The sequence below is a fragment of the Typopeltis vanoorti genome, chromosome 6 (assembly GCF_054136105.1).
Source record: "Typopeltis vanoorti isolate ZY-2024b chromosome 6, IOZ_Tvanoo_1.0, whole genome shotgun sequence".
Lineage (NCBI taxonomy): Eukaryota > Metazoa > Arthropoda > Arachnida > Uropygi > Thelyphonidae > Typopeltis > Typopeltis vanoorti.
This window is the reverse complement of record NC_143554.1, coordinates 61,323,211-61,345,622: the sequence shown is the minus strand read 5'-3', so window position 1 is coordinate 61,345,622 and position 22,412 is coordinate 61,323,211. Positions and strand designations below refer to the sequence as shown.

Here is a 22,412-nt window from a genome sequence, read left to right as displayed (position 1 = left end):
AAGTTAAATTTCTATATGCCAGAAAAGGCAGAGCATAATTTGAAACATAATTCTTAAAATTAAGCATATAAAGTACAAAAATTTTAGCTACTAATATCCAGATGACACATTAACATTTTAGACAATAATTAAATAAATACATCATTGAATATTGTAAATGTAGATTTACTACAGTTACATTCTATTTATGCATGTTAACCTTAACTGTGTGTGTGTGTGTGTTAAGATGCCATTTGAGAACTTTGCACTAGAAAATAAGTCATTAACCTATTATATATATCAAAATATTAATCTATTCTTAAATGTCGTAAATTCACTTCATCAGAAACAACGAGACTGATAGTTTGCATGTTGTTTTATGGTGTGTGCATGTGTGAGAGAGAGATTAAAGGACTCCTTCTTGATTCCAACATCATGATTTTACCACCTTTCACTCCTATCCATTGTCATCTTTTTCATTTGGATGTAGCAGTGCAATTCTGATTTCATAATCACTTGTTCCAAAAGTTCTGTTTTGGCCTTCTACACATACCTTTTCCTTCAAAAATTATTTTCAAGAAATTGCTGTACCTCAGAAGATGTCCTGTCCATTTTCCTGTTCTGTTTTCCACTGTCGTAATGATATTTCTTTCATCTCTTATTTAAGGAAGTACTTCCTTGTTGATCACTTTTTTAGCCCATTTAATTTTCACTACTCTTCACAAGCATCATAATCCAAATGCTTCCATTCTTCTAATGTTGTTTTGACAATTTGATGTTTACTTGCATGAAGAGCAGTACTTCGAACAGATGTTTGGCATCTTGCTCTTTATGCAAGCTAAATTATTTCTCTCTATTCTTCAACAGCTTAATGGGCCATTTTGACCTAATGGTGCCATCATCAAGTTTCTCTGTCTATATCATAAGTTGCATTGCCACACCCATCCACCCCCTCCAAACATAGCCAAACTGTTTATGCTCACTTCTTATAAATAATAGAATGTTGGATCTTTGAAACAAGTTTGTAGTTCTTCATTGTATCTACATTCAGTCTAGTATTTGACTGCAAGTTAATCCAAAAATCTTGCTCAGTACTTTCTTTCAAATGTAATAAGTTTTCTGTAATCTGCCTTTGTTGATGACCATATTGCAACCATAAGTTAACATTGAGCATAGATAACTTAAAAGGAAGTTTTCTTTGGATTTTCTTGATAATATTCAGGATTTTAGAAACTGTAAAATTGTAAAATATCCATGGTCAAAAAAATCATTGTTAGCTATAAATCTTGACTTGTAGATATTTAAAATAGGTCCTTGAAATGTATATATATTTAATATATTATATTGTAATATATATGTAATATATAATATATTACAAGGCCTCTAGGTTTACTTTTACTTGTCTTAATTAAATTAGATGTGGTTTGTATAATATCCTGAGTTTCCAAGGTAACAATCTCGTTTCTGTTCTGTGAAGTGTCATCTCCATCCAGGAGATTGACTATTATGTATCACCACCTGAGATCCATAATGTGTCAAAAAATAACACAAGGCTCTAATTGTGGTTAGTTTCCTATGTTTGTATATTTATACACACACACACATATATATATATATATCTCCATGGGGGCCAGTTTCCTTTTGAGGGACGAAAAATCTAAGTTTCCTGAAGGAAATACTTTCACTTCCTTATGAGACCAGCTAACTCACTTTTTGAAAACACCTGATAAAGGTTCCTCTTGTCATGGATGGGATTCAAACTTGGATCTTTCCAATCCAAGGGACTTGTCTATACCAACTGACCTATGGAGGCTTTAACAGTTTCATTAGTAAAAGTCAATAGGATGTTCTTCATATTCATTTCCATTCTCCATTGCTCATTTAGGGCTCTAATAATTTTCCATTGCTAGATTAAACAGTCAGTGATCATGAGTATCTCTGGCAAAGTTCAGATTGTATTTAAAAAATTGACTAATATTCCAGTAGGAACCTATTGGAATATTTGATAACTACGTAACTGCAAAGTCTCATTGTATCCCATAGTGCATTTCAGCGTATACTTCTATATGCTTGTTTATAGTCCACAAATACCAGATGTAATTCTTCATCAAATTCATGATGTTTTTCTAACAGGTATTGGAGCGTGAAAATATGATCACTTGTCGAATTTCTCTTGCAGAAGCCACACTGATAGTTTCCAATGATATTTTGAAACATATACATTAATTCTTTTCAGATGAGTACAGATAGTTCCCAACCACTGTACTAACATATTATAGGTTGACCAACCTCTCATGGATGAGTTCTCCATTTAAAAAAAAAAAACTTTTTTTTTGCAACAAGTGCCCCAAGAGGAAAATACTTCTATAGTTACTGTTAATTACAGGATTTCTTCTTTTTGCTATATTAACTTGATAAGGTCATACATTTCATTTGTTTAAAGATGTTCACCCAATTTTTAGAAGTTCTGCTGCAGTTTTATTTTCACCAACTGACTTGTTTTCTTAATACTTTAACATTATCTACTTCAATCAGAGATGGTTCCTTTGATTGAAGTAGATAAGGTTTATAAGGTAATGTAAGGTTTCCATCTCATGGTGGTGATTTTTTTTGTCCATACAAGAAAGGTTGGTCAACCTGTAATACATTAGTACTGTACATGGGAAGAGAAAAAATGGGAGGGGAAGATGTTCTGGAGTACAGCAGAAATAGAAGAGAAACTTGTTCTATGAGTATGGAGTTGGACTGTGAACAAGTTTGGGTAGCTGCACGTGTTTCCATGGATTTGATAGAGAGAGCAGAATTATTGATGCTAGCTCTTATGAATATTTACCATGGAAATATTTATAGAAGATGCATGCAGTAGATACTAAATGTCCTTAAGTTGTTCTTAAAAGTCCACACAGTTAACCTAGTGGCTATGCATTTCGCAACTATATGCCTAGGAAAGGAGTGTCCTGTGTTTGATTCCCATCACCGACCGACATGAGAAACTTAAGGATCTTTCTCAGACATAGCCAAGTTAGCTGGTCTTGGGTGTGACAGTGGGGTTTTTCTCCCCGGTTTATCTGTGGTTTTTTCCTCCCGCAAGCAGGCAAACCAGCCCTGTGAACACGCAGCTACGGCCATAGAATATACTGGGAGGCATAGGGCTAGTGCTAGTCACCTTATCCTTGGGATGGTATGACTTAGAAGGGCTTAAGATAGCTCTGTAACAGGCTAGTAGGCCTAACATGTAGAAGGGAAAAGAAGAAGAAAAAGGAGGTCACAAGACAGAATGGTATGACATACTGCTATAACTAACCAGTCTTTGGATTGATGCACCAGAGAAGAAGAGTATTTAGTCTAATTTTTAAAAATTATCTCCATGACCTCCAAAATGCTTTTACAGTTCTGTTACTGAATCAGCAATTGTTGGCTTTATGAGTATATTGGATACTATTTCCATTTTTATTTCATTTATATGTTCTTCAGTCAAAAAAAAGAAGTGATGATAAGGAACATCCTTGCCTGACCTTGATTTGAGTGGTTTCAGAATTTTCATCTCTTCTAAATCTATCTGTTTGTTCTCAGTATAGTCATATATAACATGTCTTTCCAGTGTATATTGGCTCTTTCCCTACTTATAAACATTTTTTCCCAGTTTATTCAGTCAAGTGTTATCTCCATTCTCTTTTCTATGTCTTAGGATAGGAATTGCTTGCCTTGTCCCATTATTTTTCCATAAATCCAAACTAGCCTTCACTTAGGTTCCCTTCTGTTTTATTTTTTATTCTGTTGTGTGTTATTTTAAGAAGCATTTTTGAAGCATGTGACAGAAGATTCATTGCAGTACTAAAGTTCTGTAGCATCGACTTTCTTTGGAATTGGGATTATTACACTTTGTTTGAAGATTCTCACTTTCTTTTCTGTAATTTTAATAAGGTTAAACAGTCACATTTTATTATGTCACCTATTTCCTTTAGTATTTTTGCTCTTATACTAGCTTGACTTAGTGCTTTTCCATTTGCAAAATTGCCATTTTCAAACTCATAAAATATCAGGTCTTTCATATTTATTTAAATCATCTTTTTTTTTTTTTTTTTTTTTTTTTTTTTTTTTTTTTTTTTTAGCTATTACATTCATATTTAAATTCTGTCCATTATATAGTTCCTCACTGTCTCTCATCTATTTTTTATATCTTTTGATCTCCCAAAATAAGAGGATGCTAAAGTGCCACTTAGTAGAAGGCTGTTGAAAAGATAAGTTTTATTCTTAATGCCTCTTTTTCCATTGCAGTTCTACATCTTATGTTTCTTTCACTTCTGCCTTCTGTTTACACTTCCTAAATATTAAAAACTTGATATATTGTTTCACCTGTAGTAAAGTAATGATTTGTGTTTGGGTGTAGTTTGTTTTTCATAACTTAGCATAACTGAGTGATTGTGGAGATTGTGTGTTTGAAACAGACTTTTACTTATTTTTGAGTGAACGATGGCAAAATGGCAGCACGAAAATTAAATGTACTTAATGTGGAGTTTTTGAGAATGCTATGGAAAATTGCTACGAATGCAACATTTATTCATGATGGAATGTAGAGTGTGTTTGTGAAGAGAGGAAATGGATATGCCAGAAGTGTGATATTCTGTTGGACTGTAAGTTATTGGTAAATGCAAAACTGGCAGATGGAATAAAAGAGTGCGTAATTGTGGGTTGTAGAAATCATGGAATGGAAACTAGTGAGACTATAGAAGTGAAAGAAAGTATAGCTGAAGAAACAAAAGCGAGTGAGTGACACTGTGAAAGTGAAGGAAAGTCGGAATGAGAAAACAAAAGAAATGAATGATTGGCTGACAGATAGTGTAATTGCCAGGGTGCAAGACTTGAAAAACTAGTTGATCAGAATGAGAAGTGAAATGAAAAATATGTGTAGTGAGATGAGAAGTTTGGTGGATACGAATGGACAAGTACAAAAGGTTAGAACAAAAGAAAGCAGAGAAAAATAGGTGACAAGTGATACAAGATAGTGATATATGGAGATTCCGTAAGGTGTGTTTTCCATTAAGGAGAATTAGCAAGATAATTGATGCATTAGATAAGAGAAGCAGATGAGCAAGCGAGTTGGTGATAGTTGTAGGAACAAATGACTTGGTTTGGACATAAAAGAATGGATATCAGGAGGTTGTTGAGGAGGTATCTCAGATTGTTTCATATGTATGCTAACTTCTTAAATTCCTATTTAACTTCCTTAACCCATTAAGAGATTGAGTCGTTACACTATTTTAACCAAATAAAAATCTTTAATTTACAGGAGAAAAAATATATATATATATATTTACATCAAATCAACTACTTCGCTGCGCAAGCACCAATGTATTCTTCAGGTTACAATAAGAAAAATCACTTTATAATGTGTACAACTTTCCTTTCAATCATATAAATCAACAATTATCATCCTGTATAAACAAATCTTCTGGAATTTCAGTTTCTTGCATCCTACGAAAACTTTTATTCCTTCTTAAATTCACACATAGACTATCATAAATACTGCTCTCTATATGACAGCAACATGAGTAAGTCAAATTCTTCTTGTATCTTAAAACCACAGAATACCGAAAAAAACATATCTTGTCTTCATCCAAGACATTTCTATAACTTCACTTTCTATATGAATGTAACAGCAAGCTCCATTAAATAAACTCCTAAAAATCACATCACTTTTAGAATGAATCATCTTTCTATGTGAAAGTCTCAGTATTCTTCTTAAAACTTTATCAACAGTTTTGTCACTTAAGAATAGCTCTGCTTTCTATCTGAAAGTCTGAAGAAATAACTAAAACCATATGAACTGTTAAAATCACTTATCAGATTGAGAGTCCATTTCTATATGAACTGGCAATCAATAAAGTTCCATTCAGCTTGAACTGAAATAAATCCTATGTGGATTAATCATCATCATAACACTAATTACGGGTATAGATCATATTGGTCTGTTCCTGTCTCATTATCCATCCAATATCCTTTGATGTCTACCCTGCTACATGGATTAATGAATACGTTAAACTTTAAACATCTCTTTATAACAAGGATATACTCTCTGATTCTTCCATTTCTAACTTTTCTTCTAATTTCTGTTCAGTCTTCATATATATTGAAAACAAAAATTCCACAGTTTTTCTCCTGCTATGTGTTCCTTTCCTACACCTGAAAATGCTTAGCAACGTTCTTTTCTGTGCATGCTCAGAAATACATTACAATAATTTCTGCTCTGGTTCACTGTCATGCATCGCCATTACTGCTTTCAGTACTGGCTTGAAACAACGAAGTTCTGTCTTCACAGATTTACTTCGAAATGGAAGCAGCAGAAATTATAACAGTCTTCATTTCACAATCTTTTATGCACTGAGATAAGCTCATTTAATCACCTACGATAATAGCAACTTATGCTTCTCTCGTAATTAACAACATTTTTGTAAATGTCTATATACAAATTGCTCAAACATTATAAAACTTTTGACATCTCCTACAAAATTACAATTAAGCTGTGATCTCTATAGATTTATTTTATATCTAAGCAAGACTTCAGTAGCCAAAGTTTAAAAAAAAAAAAAATTTCAAACATCTTACTCATGACATGCAAAATGAGACATGTAAATAACTACTTTCATAAAATTATACCTTATATTTTATTTGTGGGATATCTCCCTTTTAATACAGATATCTTACATAGACTTGAATAACACCATTTACTAGCTATTTTAACTAGGATCATTCCATGTAAAGTGTTCACTGTTCTATTGCCTCCATGTCTTAAGTATTACAGCTATTCCCTTTTTCTTCTCAAGAATATAACACAGTGTTCACCACTCCAGAAGTTTCTATTTCCTTCCCATCTTACTTCAGATACACCCATAATGTCAAAGGGCAGTCCTCTTAGCTTGTTTTTCATTTCCTTCAGTTTTTCTTTCTGTGTAATATTTTTACATGCCAAATTCAGTACTGATGCATTGATTTCTTTTGATGTTGACTGAAGAGACCTTTTTATTTAGATAAGTTGATTCTTTCCTTGACAGCTTATTTTGGGAAATATAATAGTCATTTCCTATTGCTTTTTACATTGAAGTACCTTGACCAAGTTATTTTTATTCTAACACTGCTCAAGATAATCTTCTTTACAACCATTCCACTCATCTCATGTCTGCTTGTAAGGAGCAGATGGTTACTGCTGCCGTAACCATCCGCTCCTTACAAGCAGACATGAGCGGATGGTTACTGCTGCCCTACTTCGGGGATATTTATTGATTTTCCAGTTTCTTGGTAATCTTGGTAAAGGAGAGGCTAGCCACTTCTGAGACCTTATAAGACTGAGGTTTGTGAGGACCAATACCCAGTCAACCTGATACAAAGGTACTACTTCTACAGAATCTCTTGCCCCCACTGTAGTGCATCTGTTACTTAATATCAGTTGCAGTAGATCCTAGTTTAAATAAAAGTTTAAATTTAGGTTATATCGTAGGTTAATTTTATTTATAACAACCAAATTAAGCATAACAAATAAAGTTACCAAATCTCAGTGTAATCAAACAAAAAATTTTGTACTGCCTCTGTCTGTTTCACAATTCTCCTATTGGCCTCTACACATTCATCCATATCTCTGTTCTTTAGTCAAATTACTTGTGTCAAACCTACTTTAAATTGAGGCCATCAAAAAATTTCCAACATGTTGTACAGTTAGTTTAATATCTCATTGTGTAGGCAGAAAGACATATTAGAATCACTCTTTTCTGGTATTAAACCACACACACACACACACACACACAGAGAAGTCAAAAAGAAACTGTTTTATTCAACTAGTTTCGTGAAAATACTTTGTTTCACTTCAGGAAATAGCATGAATAAATTAAAAAACTACAAGCGAAGTAATAACAGTTGACATTTCTAGTGAAGAATATTTGAAAATGCTTAAACAAATAGCAAGATCGTTTGAAAAAAATCTGAAAGTCACTTTCTACCCAATCATCTGAAACCTCATAAACCACCACATCTCCCACTTAAAAAACCAGGTGTCTACAAGATTAGTTGTGAGTTACACTACATAGGACAAATTGGCAGATCTGGGAAAAATACACCAATCAGAACACATCAAGGATGTTGAAAATGAAAGAAAGTGCAAATCATTGCTCACAGCACATACAACAGATACAAAACATTTAGTAGAATTGCAACAAACTGAAATGCTCTACGTTGATTACCACATTTACTCAAGAGTATTCATAGAATCAGCTGAAATGATGAGGTATCCTCTGCAGTATAACAAAAAAAAAAAAAAAGCAAGGGATGATTTTACATCAAATATGGTTTTCCTTTATCCATCACTACACACTTCCATCTACCAGTAGTATACAGCCCATGAACCAGCAGCCATTGTAACAGTAAATGCATGCTTTCCATTGTTTAAACGTTTTCAAATATTCTTCACTAGAAATGGTAACTTATTACTTTGCTTGTAATTTTTTAATGTATTCATGCTATTTCCTGATGAAGTGAATCAAAGTTTTTTTTCACAAAACTAGTCAAATTAAAACATGGTATCTTTTTTTACTTCTTAGTGTATGGTTTAATACTGAAAACTAGTGATTCTAATCAATTTTATATTCACTCAGTATTCAACTAGGCATTGCTTCTACAAGATTATTTATTGAGTAGTTTCTGCTCTATATACTTTAAGATCTATGAAGAGGGTTGCTTTCTCGATTCGTCCCTCTAATAAATCTTTCTGAAAACTTTCGTGTCACAATTTTGAAATTTTTGAACAACCCTATGTACGAGGGTTGTTCAAAAAGTTTGGTAAATTTCCAATAGATGGCGACACAGTTCGTTCATTCATACCAGTGTTGGCATGTGTCATCTTTTTCATAACCCTTGGCAAAATTGCCACGTGTGATGCATGGTTCTCATTTGACAAACATTTAAAATGGCCATGTTCGCATTTTTCATAAAAATGGAGATAAACGAGTTTCGTGCAGTGATAAAACACTTTTATTTGAAGAAGCAGACAGCTGCACAGATCAAAGCTGAGTTAGATGCAGTTCGTGGGGACTCTACACCACCATTTAAGACAATTTATTTTTGGATAAATGAGTTTAAACATGGTCGTAAGTCTATCAAAGATGAGGTGTGCTCTGGATGCCCAACTGAGGTCACTACGAAGGAAATGATTGACAAAATTCATGGTATCGTTATGGAAGACTGCTGAGTGAAAGTGCATGAGATTGCTGAGATTGTAGGCATCTCAACTGAACGGGGTGTATAATATCCTGCATGCTTCATTGTTGGACCATTTAAAAGAACTGAATCTAAAAACAGCCAAAATTGGTGCTCAAAAAAGTGCTCTTTCATCAAGACGATGCACCGCCCCACACATCAGCTGTTGCAATGGCAAAATTGCACAAATTGAGGTTTGAATTGGTTCCACATCCACCAGACTTGGCCCTGTTTGACTTCTTGTTCACAAACCTAAAAATTTGGCTCGGTGGGAAAAAACTTTCTTCGAACGAGGATGTCATCAAGGCTGTTAATGACTATTTTGCACAATTTGACAAATCCTACTTTGTAGATGGGATGAAGATGGGATGGAAACTTGCTGTACTAAATGTGTAGATATCGATGGGGACTATGTTGAGAAATAAAGGTGATTTTTTCCAAAAAATGTGTTTAACTTATTTTTTTACCAAACTTTTCAAACAACCCTTGTATAATATTTTTCTTTTCTGTATGTTCTTTAAATTCCATTTCAGCATTTATCAGCCCAAAAACTTTTTTATCTTCTTTAGATAATTGTAGTATGCTTTTTTCACTGGAAAGGAAAGTAAATTATATTTGACAAGAAGTAATGTTGTTTTCATCCTTAATTTACAGATGTGTAATCAAACAAAAATTTGCATGACTGGTAATTAGTTTACGGAATTAACAACGCAGATGAAGTATATTAATTAAAGGTAACTTTAATGAATCACTTCTATATTTCGGCAACGTCACATTGCCATCTTCAGGAACATAAAGATATGGTATGTGCACGCAGGCACTAAAACAAAGCAAATGAGAAAGAAAGCAAGAAACTAATATTGTTCCTAAAGTCCTAATGGTGCCCTCTTGTGGGCTAATTTGGTAGTCTTGGCTGTTGGGCTGAAGTTCTCATAATGTAATTAGCCATAATGTAATTAGTTCCAAATTAGCCCGCAAGAGGGCACCATTAGGACTTTAGGAACAATATTAGTTTCTTGCTTTCTTCCTCATTTGCTTTGTGTTAGTGCCTGCGTGCACATACCATATCTTTATGTTCCTGAAGATGGCAATGTGACGTTGCCGAAATATAGAAGTGATTCATTAAAGTTACCTTTAATTAATATACTTCATCTGCGTTATTAATTCCGTAAACTAATTACCAGTTATGTCTAACCAACGTATAAGCCTTGCTACTAGAAAAATTTGCATGGGAAATATTTTCTAGTCAGGTATATTTAATTCTCCTTGAAAAAACTTGCTACAACTATCTCTAATCCGGATTAGATTGTGCTAATCCGAATATATTGTGAAATACTATTATTGCTATTTATATATGGAAACATGACTTCTGCCATTGAGTCAGCTGTGAGTATCTCCATGGGTCTAGTTCTCATTAATGACACCTAAAGTCATATAGTTGCATTACTTGTCAAGTATAATTTACTTACTTATTTGTCAAGTATAATTTACTCTGAAGGATATTTGCTTTGCAGAAAGTACTATTATTTATAATTATAACGTTATTATCAGTACAATCAGTAAATTTAGTTGTATGAAGCTACCAATTGCTGTTAGGCTTAATTTATTTACTATTTTCTTTTTAGTGTGTTGTATACATATAATGCAATAATCAATAATCCTCATTTAAGAGGACTTTATATATACATTTCTTGAATATTTTTTGAAGTTTTATTTTATATATTCTAATTGCTGGTTTTGTGTTACTCAAATGAATTAGTAAAAATTTGATTTTCAAAAATTAATATACATATTTTTTTCTACTATCTCTCTCTGATTAAAAATATATTTTGTACTTCATGTGTTAAGTTAAAAAAATTATTAATATAAAGTTTGACATATATTTGCTTCCAGTTTTGCAAAAGATAACAAAGAAATAAGAGATCAACCATTTGGTATTCAGGTAATGTATATTTTGTCTAAAGAATTTATACTTTTGAATATCATTTGTTTCATTTACAAATGATTGAATGGCAATCGTTTTTAAATGAAATGTGCACAAGTAGAATATCATGTGAAAATAATAAGTATTTGATTGAGAAAACAGTAAAGAATACCAAATTTGACTTTTATTACCAAAATTAATTTGGTCACCAATTACCAAAATTCAGATACCTTAATGTATAATACAATTTCCATCATTCCAAAAACAGTAGAATGAAAATTCAGCACACAGTTCATTATGATGATCCCCAAATACAAACCATTGTTTAAAGTATATATATATATATATATATACTAAGAATAATGAGAAGGTAGAGAAGAAAAAAAGCAGCTTGTTGACATATTTAGGAAATACACCCAAAAGAAGTCTGTTTCAAAGGATAGCAGTAGAATGAATAAAGAGGAAGAAAATTTTTAAATTCACAATCATAACTGAATTTTACTTAAGATTAGAATGGAATAATTACCAGTGTCAGTTCTTGTAAACAGTATCATGGAAATATTTGTAGAAAATGCATGCAGTAGAAACAGTATCATGATGAAAATTAGAGAAAAATTGTTAATCAACCATTGTTTCATAAGGAGTGAGAAATTTGGGGTCACTCCTACAGGATTCAGTTCTTATGTGAGAACACTCTTAATGATTTGTATAAGGTTAATAGCTGTTCAGAGGTAATGTCTGAAAGAAACCAAATTCCTTGAATACCGAGGAAGAGACATGCAGTATCCACATTTCTGGACAAGATAAAAATTAGGTTTCCATCATAGAAAATATGTTAACTGCTATCACAATTAAGCTTTTTTTAGCTCTTACCACATAAAACCTCATTGTGAATAGGACTTAACCTCACAATACTTTAAGTTGATTAAATTAAAGTTATAAAAGATAAAAGTCAAATTTGGTATTCTTTACTGTTTTCTCAATCAATACTTATTATTTTCACAGTAAAATACCTTGTGATACAAAGAAAGAAATAATTAAAATACAAGAAGTTGGTAGAAAGTACTAAGTAAAAAACATTAAAATTGGAGTACCAGTGGAAATTTTTCAGTTTGCAATTTTAAGGCATTTGTTCTTTCTCTTCATCACCATGCATGGGCACTGGTATTATGAAAATGTGGAAAGAGTCGACTTCATTTTACATCTTATAAGAAATAAATGTAAAAAAAAAACTTTTCTGAAAATATTTTTGATAGCTTTTTTAACTAGCGACTGGTTGTAAAAATTGGTTATAACACAGTGCAAGAGAAATTATTTCTTTGGGAGGGGGGGGAGGGATTTGTTTTCAGCATCTTTCATAACAAACCTCATGTGACAGTTTTGATTCCTGTGAAAGACAGAGACATAATAACATATGGGAAGAGAAATGCTTCACATCAAATGTTTGATTTCTGCTTTTCTTTTATAACTTGTATTAATTGAAGCAAAAAAAAAGGCAAAAATGTATATATTTTTTGATTGCTATAAAGTCTTAAAATATTTTGAAAGCTCTCAAGAATGATGCTGTATAGTAGTAGTAATAATGACATACAGTAAACGTTTGCCCGTGTGGGGACACCTGTAACCCCCATCGGGCGCGTCCCCTGGTGGCGGATCGGGGAATGCTCGTCATAGGTTACTATGAAGGGTAGGAGGGAAATAAAATACCTCCCGCGGCCCAACAGGATAGCACTTCCCGCATAGGCCGGTCTGGGGCCCTCGAAGGTGGCAGCCCCACCACCAGACTCGGGTGCTGAAGGCTAATCCCCTGCACACCTTAAAATTTCACTCATTAAAAGAAATAACAAAGAGATAGCTGAACTGCCTAAATGGTTAACGACAAAGCGAGGAAAAAGGTACATGAGATATGGAACATGGAACATTAAAAGTCTACATGGAAAAGAAAACGAATTAATTGATGAATTTAAAAAATCAAGATTGGATTTGCTAGCAGTCACAGAAACAAAAAAGAAAGGTCAAGGTTGCCAGAAAATGAAAGATGGGTATATACTTTTCTATTCAGGGGTAAACCCAAGAGAATGGGGAAAACAAGGGGTAGCTTGCATAATTAAACCAGATCTCAAAGAATATATTACTAAATGGCAACTAATAAACGAAAGGTTGTTGACAATCACTATACATTTTAAATCAGACAACCAAGTATTCACTGTAATTGTTGCATATGGCCCAAACGATAATGCCAATAAAGAAATTAAAGATGAATTCTTCGAACTCTTACAAAAAACAATTGAAGAAGTTCAAGGGCATATCATACTACTAGGAGACCTTAATGGCCGGGTAGGGAATCAAGTAGATGAAGAAACGAAACAAGTGTTGGGATCACAAGGAGAAATAACCCAGAATAATAATGGAGAAAGAATAATAAATCTTTGCCTTACAAATAATTTAGTGATAGCGAATACTATGTTCAAGCATAAAGAAATCCATAAGTTTACCAGGGAAGAGCCCAATAGAAACAAAAAATCTATAATCGACTACGCCATCATAAGCAAATCGTACTGGAAGTATACAAAAAATGCAAGAGTCTACAGGGGTCCTGAAATTGGCAGTGACCACTACTTATTAGTATTGGAAACAATCCATAAAATAAAAGTTGAAATGTAGAAAAAGTAGCAAGGAAATAAATGTTAAGATAAAGAACTACAAACTAAAGAAAGAAGAAACAGCCATTGAGTATAAAAGTAAAATAGAAGAGAAGATGAAAGAAGTAGAAAAAGAGATATATGAAGACCAAGATGTAGAAACCTATGGTGCAGGTTCAAAACACTTCTTCTAGAAACAAGAAAAGAAATTTGTGGTGTATCATTAAATAATAAACAGAAGAATCATAAAACACCCTGGTGGACTGAAGAACTAAAAGAAGAAATTAAAAAGAAAAAGCAATTATGGAAGAGATATATAACATTAAAGCTGCAGGTTGATAGAGAACTATACAACAACCAAAGAAATAAAGTTAAAACCTTAGTGAAAGCAGAGAAAAGAAAATGCTGGGAAGACTTCGGACATACTTTAGAACAAAATTTTAAAGGAAACCAAAAACTCTTCTATAATGTTTTAAGAAGAATGAGGTCAGAGAAAGAATGCCCCATAAAGTTTATCAAAAATAAGGATGGAAAGTTACTCACAAATTCCGAAGACATCATGGAAAGATGGAAACAGTACTTTCAAGAATTATTGGAAGATGCAGGACATGGAAAAAATAGAACCCTAAGAGCAAGACACACAAGCAAAATAGAAGATCAGAGTGAAGAAATTCATGCAAATGAACTGTTAGCAGCAATAAATAAAATAAAACTGGGCAAATCAGCAGGCCATGACCAAATAACACCAGAAATGGTAAAGAATTTAGGAACGAAAGCCATAAAATTTCTTTTACACCTATTCAATGTTGTATGGAAAAAGAAAATTATTCCCAAAGACTGGGAAGTAGCTATAATAATCCCTATATTTAAGAAAGGAGACAACCGCAAATACAAAAACCATAGAGGAATTTCGCTTTTAAGCGTTCCAGGAAAATTATATACCCGCATTTTAGAAGCGGCGAGGCTTAGGAATCAAATAGAGGACACGCTGGATGAAATGTAATATGGCTTTCGAAAAAATAGAAGAACACAGGATCTTATCTTCAGTCTTAGACAAATATCAGAGAAAACATTGGAATATGGAAAAGAACTACATTCATGTTTTATAGATTTTGAAAAGGCCTTTGACCGAGTTCCCAGACACTTAATATGGCAAACATTAAAGAAAAACAAGATACAAGATAACTTAATAGCAGCCATACAAAGCCTCTACAAAAGTAATAGAAGTTATGTAAGAACCTGTAATAATAGATCAAAAGAATTTGAAACAAATGTAGGAGTGAGGCAAGGCTGTATCCTCAGCCCTCTTCTCTTCATCGGTAATGGATGAAATTTTAAAGGCATGCCAAACAAAAACAAAAAAGTTCCACTTAGGATACAGGAAACTGAAAGAAACCAGAATTTCACATATGGCTTTTGCAGATGATGTAGTGATTCTAGCAAATACAGCTGAAGATCTGCAGTACAATATCAACATTTGGTGTGAAGAAACAAAGAAAAGGAATATGACCATAAATATAAATAAAACTAAAACAATGATCATATCTAGAAACCAACAAAAACACACAATAAAAATAGAGAATCACCAACTGGAACGTCCACTCCTTTAAATACTTGGGATCGTATATACAAGAAGATGGTAGACTAGACACAGAAATTAACAAATAAGAGGGGGAACAAAGCTATTCTATGCAATGAAAGGCCCACTCCTAGATAAGAAAGAAGTCACCCAAAATACCAAAATGGCAGTGTACTGTTCAGTGTTTCTACCAACATTAACATACAGTTGTGAGTCTTGGTGTTTAACAACAGGAAACACAAATAAACTTCAAACAATTGAAATGAAATATCTCAGGAAAGTGGCACAAAAAACAAGACTAGACCAAATAAGAAATCAAACCATAAGAGACAGCCTTCAAGTTGCACCTCTGAATCAATTCATGACACAAGCCCAAATGAGATGGTTTGGACATCTCAATCGAATGGAAGAAGGAAGAATAGCAAAAACTGTATACGAAAGCCAGAAAATAGGAAAAAGAAACATAGGCAGACCCAGGAAAGGTTGGCAAAAGGAAATTAAAGAAAAATTGGAAAAGAAGGGAATTAACTGGAAAGAAGCAAAACAACAAACCTTGGACAGGACGGCATGGAAATCTCTTTGGCAAAATCTCGACGCTTAAAAGCATAAGAGATCATAGACGAAGAAGAAGTAAACGTTTGATATGACATTTAACTTTTGATTTTAAAGGCTTAAAGGAAAGTGGAGGAATGATAGTAGCCAGTTCAGTAGAACATTATCCTTGGTAATGTTCTACTGAAAATTAGTCAGCTGGATTTTTTTTCCCTCTTTGGAATAGCATCAAACATTTTTAGTTTTTTGTGGTGCATCCAAAAAATAAAATACACACACACTGTTAGCAGTTATAGCTAAGAATTAGTATGTTGAACACAAAATGACAATGTATTTTTGGAGATTGAGGAGGCTATGGCTGTGTGCTTCATGCCAGAAAAGACTGGGATGTAAATCAACCAAAGAAGAGAAATCTGATCTTGATTGGAGATTTAAATATTATCAAAGAAAAACAAACTGAAGTGAGATCTTTGAGAGATAAGACAAAGATTTGTTCAGGCAGCATTGAAGTTCATAAGATTGTCCTCTTCTGACTGGAAAATGGAAGGAAGGGAAGGATCAGTGTTAATTATAGAAGATCGTGAGGCTTGGACCCAAATTTGCTGCAGTGCAATAGAGTTGCCTTCTTCCAGCGTATCTTGTGAGTCCTATAAAGCATCAGCACATGCAGAGTAGCTGTAATGGTGGAACCAGATGTAGTCCTTGTATTCAGAAATTTGATATTGGCTCTCCTACCCTCTTTGGTCATAGTAGGACAGTTCCAACTGCAATGAACCTGGTAGGTCTACAGAATGTGGGAGGTGGAGCAGATAAGGGATGCCAATTTTTTCTGGTCTGTAAGTAAGTGGTTGTAAGGTTGTATTTTCTTGGGATTTTTTGTTAATTTTTTTAATCTGTCATCATTCCAGATATCTGGAATGGTGACAGATTTTTGTGTAATCTCTGCTCTGAATGGTGGGAGATTGCAGTTACAGAGTTTAAATAATTTTTTGTATTTTGTGGGAATTGTAGCCATTGGCTAAGAAAGTGTTGAGAATATGGTCAAGTTCAGTGGTTAGGGCACTGCTATCAGAATTGATTAATTTTGTCCTGTTATATAGGGTTTTTATAATCCCATATTGGTCTGTGTAGCTCAGCAGAAGTGGTGCTTGAACCTCTGTGCTAGGCTGCCTAAAGAGTTTAGTTCAAGTCTAGTCACCAATTGGAGGAACTTTTTATAAGCCTTTTTTCGACCAGTTCCTGAGTTAGTCAATCTCTGGCATGGGCAAGTGGGTTTTTTTGTTCCGTAAACTCAAGAAAATCTACTGTAAAACCACATTATTTCAGACAGTACATATCCCGTTAGGGTTAGGTACCAAGAGATAGTAGCACTTGTTTGCCCATCTCTTCATTGGTTGCTGCTTATAATTAGTGATGGTCATGGGCCAGATATCTTTGATTGGCTACCAGTGGAGATTGAACTGCCCACTCAGTCTCCAAAAACTAGATAGGGTTGAAAGGCCTTGCTTACTCCCTATAAGGGAATAAAGGTCATTAGTTGATAATCCCATGTTGTTGTTGTTGTTTTTTTTGGGGGGGGGGGGACTGCTGGTGAATGTATCTGCCAGTATGTGTGGGTTTTCTGTAAACAGAGAATGCTGGGGGATCCATCAGGCTGGCATGTAATCAGAGTGTCTAGGAATGGGAGACTGTTGGTTTCCTTTTCTAAGGTAAACTGGATCCTGTGGTATTGGTTGTTTAAATGGATTAAGAAAATGTTGAACGTATCCAGGCCAGATGGAGAACACATCGTTTTGTAGCATAGCCAGACAGTGGATTTATTTGGGGCAGATTTTAAGGCTTTTTCTTCGAAGGTTTAGACCCATGAAGAAGATGACTAGGGATGGAGAAAGTGGAGGACCCATGGCCTTCCCCTCTACCTGCTTGTAGAATTTTCCTTGCCAAATGAAATAGCCAGAGTTCATGGTACTCTGTTTGCTTCTGGCTTCAGGGTGAAGGATGATAAGTTTACTATGGTTTGTTGAGGCTTGAAAGCTGATTTTTTAGTAAATTTTCATATTTCTTGATGTGCCAACATCTTATTTTTTGAAAATTTTTGTCTGAAGCATTTGGGATATTCAGAAAGGATTGTTCAAAGGTCAGCATTCAGTATGGTGTCAAGCTCCTCTTCTAGCACATGAATAGCTTTGTTTGTTGACAAGGAGAACATAAGTAGCGGCAATCTGTTCCCTTCTCTTCCTGCAAGAAGATACAAGAAATAGGTTTTATTGACTTCTTTTTTCATGTTGATAACTTCATTATGGTTCTAGATACAACAGTATGCAGAGAGGTTTAAATATGAAGTAAATATCACATTGGAAAAAAAAAAAATACACACACACATATATGTAAGAAAGTGTTTTTAAAAATAATCAGTCTAGCAGCTTTTAGAGGTAAACTAGCTTAAATATGCAAATATTACTCAAGAAAAAATGAGAGTTTGAAAACAAGGACCAAACATTGAAGACTCATCAGCAAACTATAAGGAAAATTTTGATTTGACTAAGGAGGCATGTGGTGAAGTTGTAGGGGAAGATAAAAAAAAAGCTGAACTTAATGGCTGATTTAAGAAGTTAGAGGCAGTCATGGAAAACCTGGGGAAAAAATCTTATTGAAAGTTTCTGGTAAGTAAGCCAGTAGGTTCCCTCAGGGAATACAAAAAAAAAATGGGAGAAAGCTTGTAAAAGTAGCAAAACGAAAGTCATTGATTAGAATATAGAAAATAAATATAATGAATGTGTCATTGTTCTAGGTGCTCTTGAAAAAACTTAGAAATGAGGGAAAGAGTAAGTACAGTAAAGGAATCAGATGATAAAGATGACAAATGGAAACTTAAAATATTTTGCATGTTTCAAAGGAGTAATTCCTTTGAAATATTGAGATAAGAATTTAACAGAACAGTGGTAGAAAATATTCAAAAATTACAATCAGGAGTACATATTGCAATACTTAGGATAGAAAAGCCATCAGAAGCAACTTGAAATATGGAAAGTGAGATGGAGTACATGATCTGGAGGTATAAAAGTTTTACAGGGTTATACTGTTTAATTTTCAAGACTGGTTAGAAAATCAAACTCTGAATGATTGGGGTAGAGCATTCCAAGTATTCATCTCTGAAAAAAAGGAAATAAAACAATGTTAGAATCACAGAGGAATATTCTTATTTGAATATTCTAGGTAAGATTTATGCAGCCATGTTTAAAAAGAAATAAAGGAAACTGTGAAAGCTAAAACTACATTTTAGAAGAACAAGCTGAAGGGTTATTATTATTTTGTGACACCTCCAGGGAGTCCAAAGCCTCATCGAGGGAGAGTGTGCCAACAGCATCGAATTATTGAACCCCTTCCAACTACTAACCACGCTCAAACTTGCTTAACTTTTTGCGTGCGCCATTAGTAGTAGAGGCTCTATTAATCAACCAACCTTTATCAGGACAATATTTTCACTTTAATATGATAGCTGAGAAATTCATGGGAGTTTCCTTTTATGAACATAAAACCAATTTCAGACACATTTGGTAGTATTGTTACATGCACCACATGTAAAATACTGCTGTAAAATGGAAAGTTGGGATATTTCATGGTGATCTGCCATTGCTACCTCTAGATGAATTTTTCTCTTGATGGTAGGTCAATGATGATAATGAATTTGTTGGTCAGATTTTAATAATAAGAATATATGTACAAAAATTAATAAACTGAAAAGATATGATTGATACATAAGAGTAATTGATGCATTTGAAAGGATCATACCATATGTAGATATTAAGGAGATTTCACAAATGCTAAAAGGATACTGATTGGTGGGGTGGGGAACAGGAAGGAATTCAAGAATGAGAAGCCCATCTTCAGAAATTGTATATAGGTATGGTGAGCAGAAGAGTGAAAAGTACATTTTTTATGGAATGAGTAGAATGCATTAACAGAGAGGTGAAAATTCAACATTTATTGTTGCTTGCATAATCAGAATATTTTAATTTTTTATCATTAAAAATTAATAAAAAGAAGTTATTTGACTAAAATAACTTCTTTTTATTAATTTTTACAAGGCTCCTCACCTTGACTAATTCAAAGTAAGCTCATTACTGCTTTTAAAAATAAAATTTTAGCAACATGAATGTAAGAGTGTTATTTTTATATTTTTTTTGCTATTTAAAATTGTAAATAAAACTAATGCTTTATAATAAAAAATAAATTAAAAATTAAGTCACATAGGCCATGTGCTTAATAGTGTCACAAAGGCCACACATATTCCATATATTCTGAAGATAAAGTATTTTATGTTGACTTTATTCGTGTAACTAACTTTCTAGGTGAGGAATGTGCGGTGTATTAAATGTCATCAGTGGGGTCATCTGAATACAGACAAAGAATGTCCTCTTTATAATCAAGCAAGTACTTCTTCAATGCCTACAAGTAAGTTTTCATATTCTGTTTATAAGTTATATTGTCCAATAAAAGAACATTTTGAAATTTGTATAAAATCAGTTTAATTTAAATAAACATTATATGCATAGCCAAATATTAAACATTTTATTAGTTTTATTATTGCAATATTTGGCTACAAGTTCCATATTTTTAAAGGTTAAAAACAGCAAAAAGGAGTTTCTTCTTAAAAAAAAAAAGTTCATGATAACTGAGCCACTTAACCTGCTATACTTTCAGCTGGTTGATTCAAATTTTTGTTCATCTCACCCTCAAAAGGTTGTAACCTGTAGTGAACTCTGCTCTAGAGACCATACATGGTACTTCACCTTCAAGATAAGCTATTCCCCATAATGGGAAATAAGTACAGTCCATCAGATCTGTTCTAATTTGGATGATGTAGTAATGTTTCACAACTTTTTTTATATAGTCTTCCATAAAAAATCATGTATTGTGTAGGACTACACTTTTTTTTTCTCCTTTCCAGTGAATCCTGTGTGATGTTATAATAATATTATCTGCAATTCTTGATTGTTATGACTCGTGCTACTTTATTTCTTTTATTCTTCATGGTGGTCGCAGTTCGTTGCATCTCAGTAATCATGAAAGACAAACCAGAAGTGCAAGGTATACAGTAAATGCTAGGAGTTTCACCAGTGGAGTTAGCCTTTCCTGTGCTGAATCTAAAAATGAAAGCTTCTGGCCAGATGGAATGTGACATGAAGGTTAACAGTCCTAAGTATCTATTTCAGGATAGTTATATGTTGTAGTTAGCCTCTTCCTGAGTAGTTGGAAATGAAGTAGCTCTATATTTATTTTTGATATCATTGAATTTTTTTTTTTTTGTTGTTGTATATATATATATATATTTCTGAAATGAGGTTCCTTCGAGGGGTTGCAGGGCTGACAAGACTTGACAGAGTCAGAAACTCTGCAATTCTGGAAACCCTCAATACTGAACCGCTGCTTCTCCATGTTGAGAGATCACAGTCATGTTGGTATGGACACCTGGTCAGAATGCCACAAGAGAGGCTCCCTCAGCAGGCCCTCTTTGCTAAGCCAGAGGGTGGGAGGCCACGTGAAGGGCCAAGGACTCACTGGATAGATTATATCCAAAACCTTTGGTGGACACATTTGGGAAGAATCCCACCAGAACACCTGAGCTTGGTGGCAGAGGATCGTGACCATTGGAAGTTCCTCTTGCAGCTGTTGTCCCCACAACCCAATTAGGAAAGGTGTACCTTGAAGATGTATGTATGTATGTATATATATTTCTTGCTGTAACATAGTCCATGAAATAGAGTGAGTCTAGGGGAAGAATCATCAGTGTGAGATTTTTGGACATTGATTATGGTGAGAGTAAACATGTATATAATGTTGTGCATGTGTGAAAGATCTGTGTTTAATATAAACTGTATCCTCACATAAATAACATGAGAGCATCAAAGGTTTGTAAATGACATTCTTTTCAAGCTGACCTGACCACATATACAAAAATATTGCTCATGAATCTCTACCATGTCAAAGGCTTGGAATGAATGTTATGAGAAGATGTTGTTTGTTCAAAATATTTCCATATATCTTGAATGAAAAAAAAAAAAAAAACATTGTCTATCCGTCCTACTGCTTGCTTTTACAGCTGATATAACTAGTGTTGATTACAAAGCTAAGTGGTTTAATAATATCAGATCTTATTTATGAGACTTTCTTGAACCCTCCAGAAGTATACTTGTAAATAGAATTCATGCTGATTATGTTTTAGGTTGTCTGAAGTTTAGAAATTCATCATCATAATCATCAATTTCCTGACATGTACCCTCAAATGGTGTACAGGATAGGATAGTACTAATGAAAAATTTACGTCATTACTAACTTCCTATCTACAATTTTCCTCCAAATCAGTCTGTTACTTGTCAAGACTCCAACATTATCAGATCTTATATTTCTATCGTCTAAGGCACTTTGTACCATATCACTCCACCTATATCTTGGTCTTCCTCTCGGTCGTTTTCCTGCCAACCTGGCAGAG

The 22,412-nt window shown here is 33.7% G+C and overlaps 1 protein-coding gene across 1 annotated transcript in view; it reads left to right on the top strand.

The window, feature by feature from the left end:
- The window catches only part of LOC150105490 (corepressor of RBPJ and splicing regulator-like), a 146,115-nt gene that overhangs the window by 70,068 nt on the left and 53,635 nt on the right, over positions 1–22,412 (top strand). The window contains exons 6-7 of the mRNA XM_090393970.1: positions 11,116–11,164; positions 20,272–20,374. Of these exons, the coding sequence (XP_090250096.1) occupies positions 11,116–11,164; positions 20,272–20,374 (152 nt within the window). The remainder of the gene's footprint in view (positions 1–11,115; positions 11,165–20,271; positions 20,375–22,412) is intronic.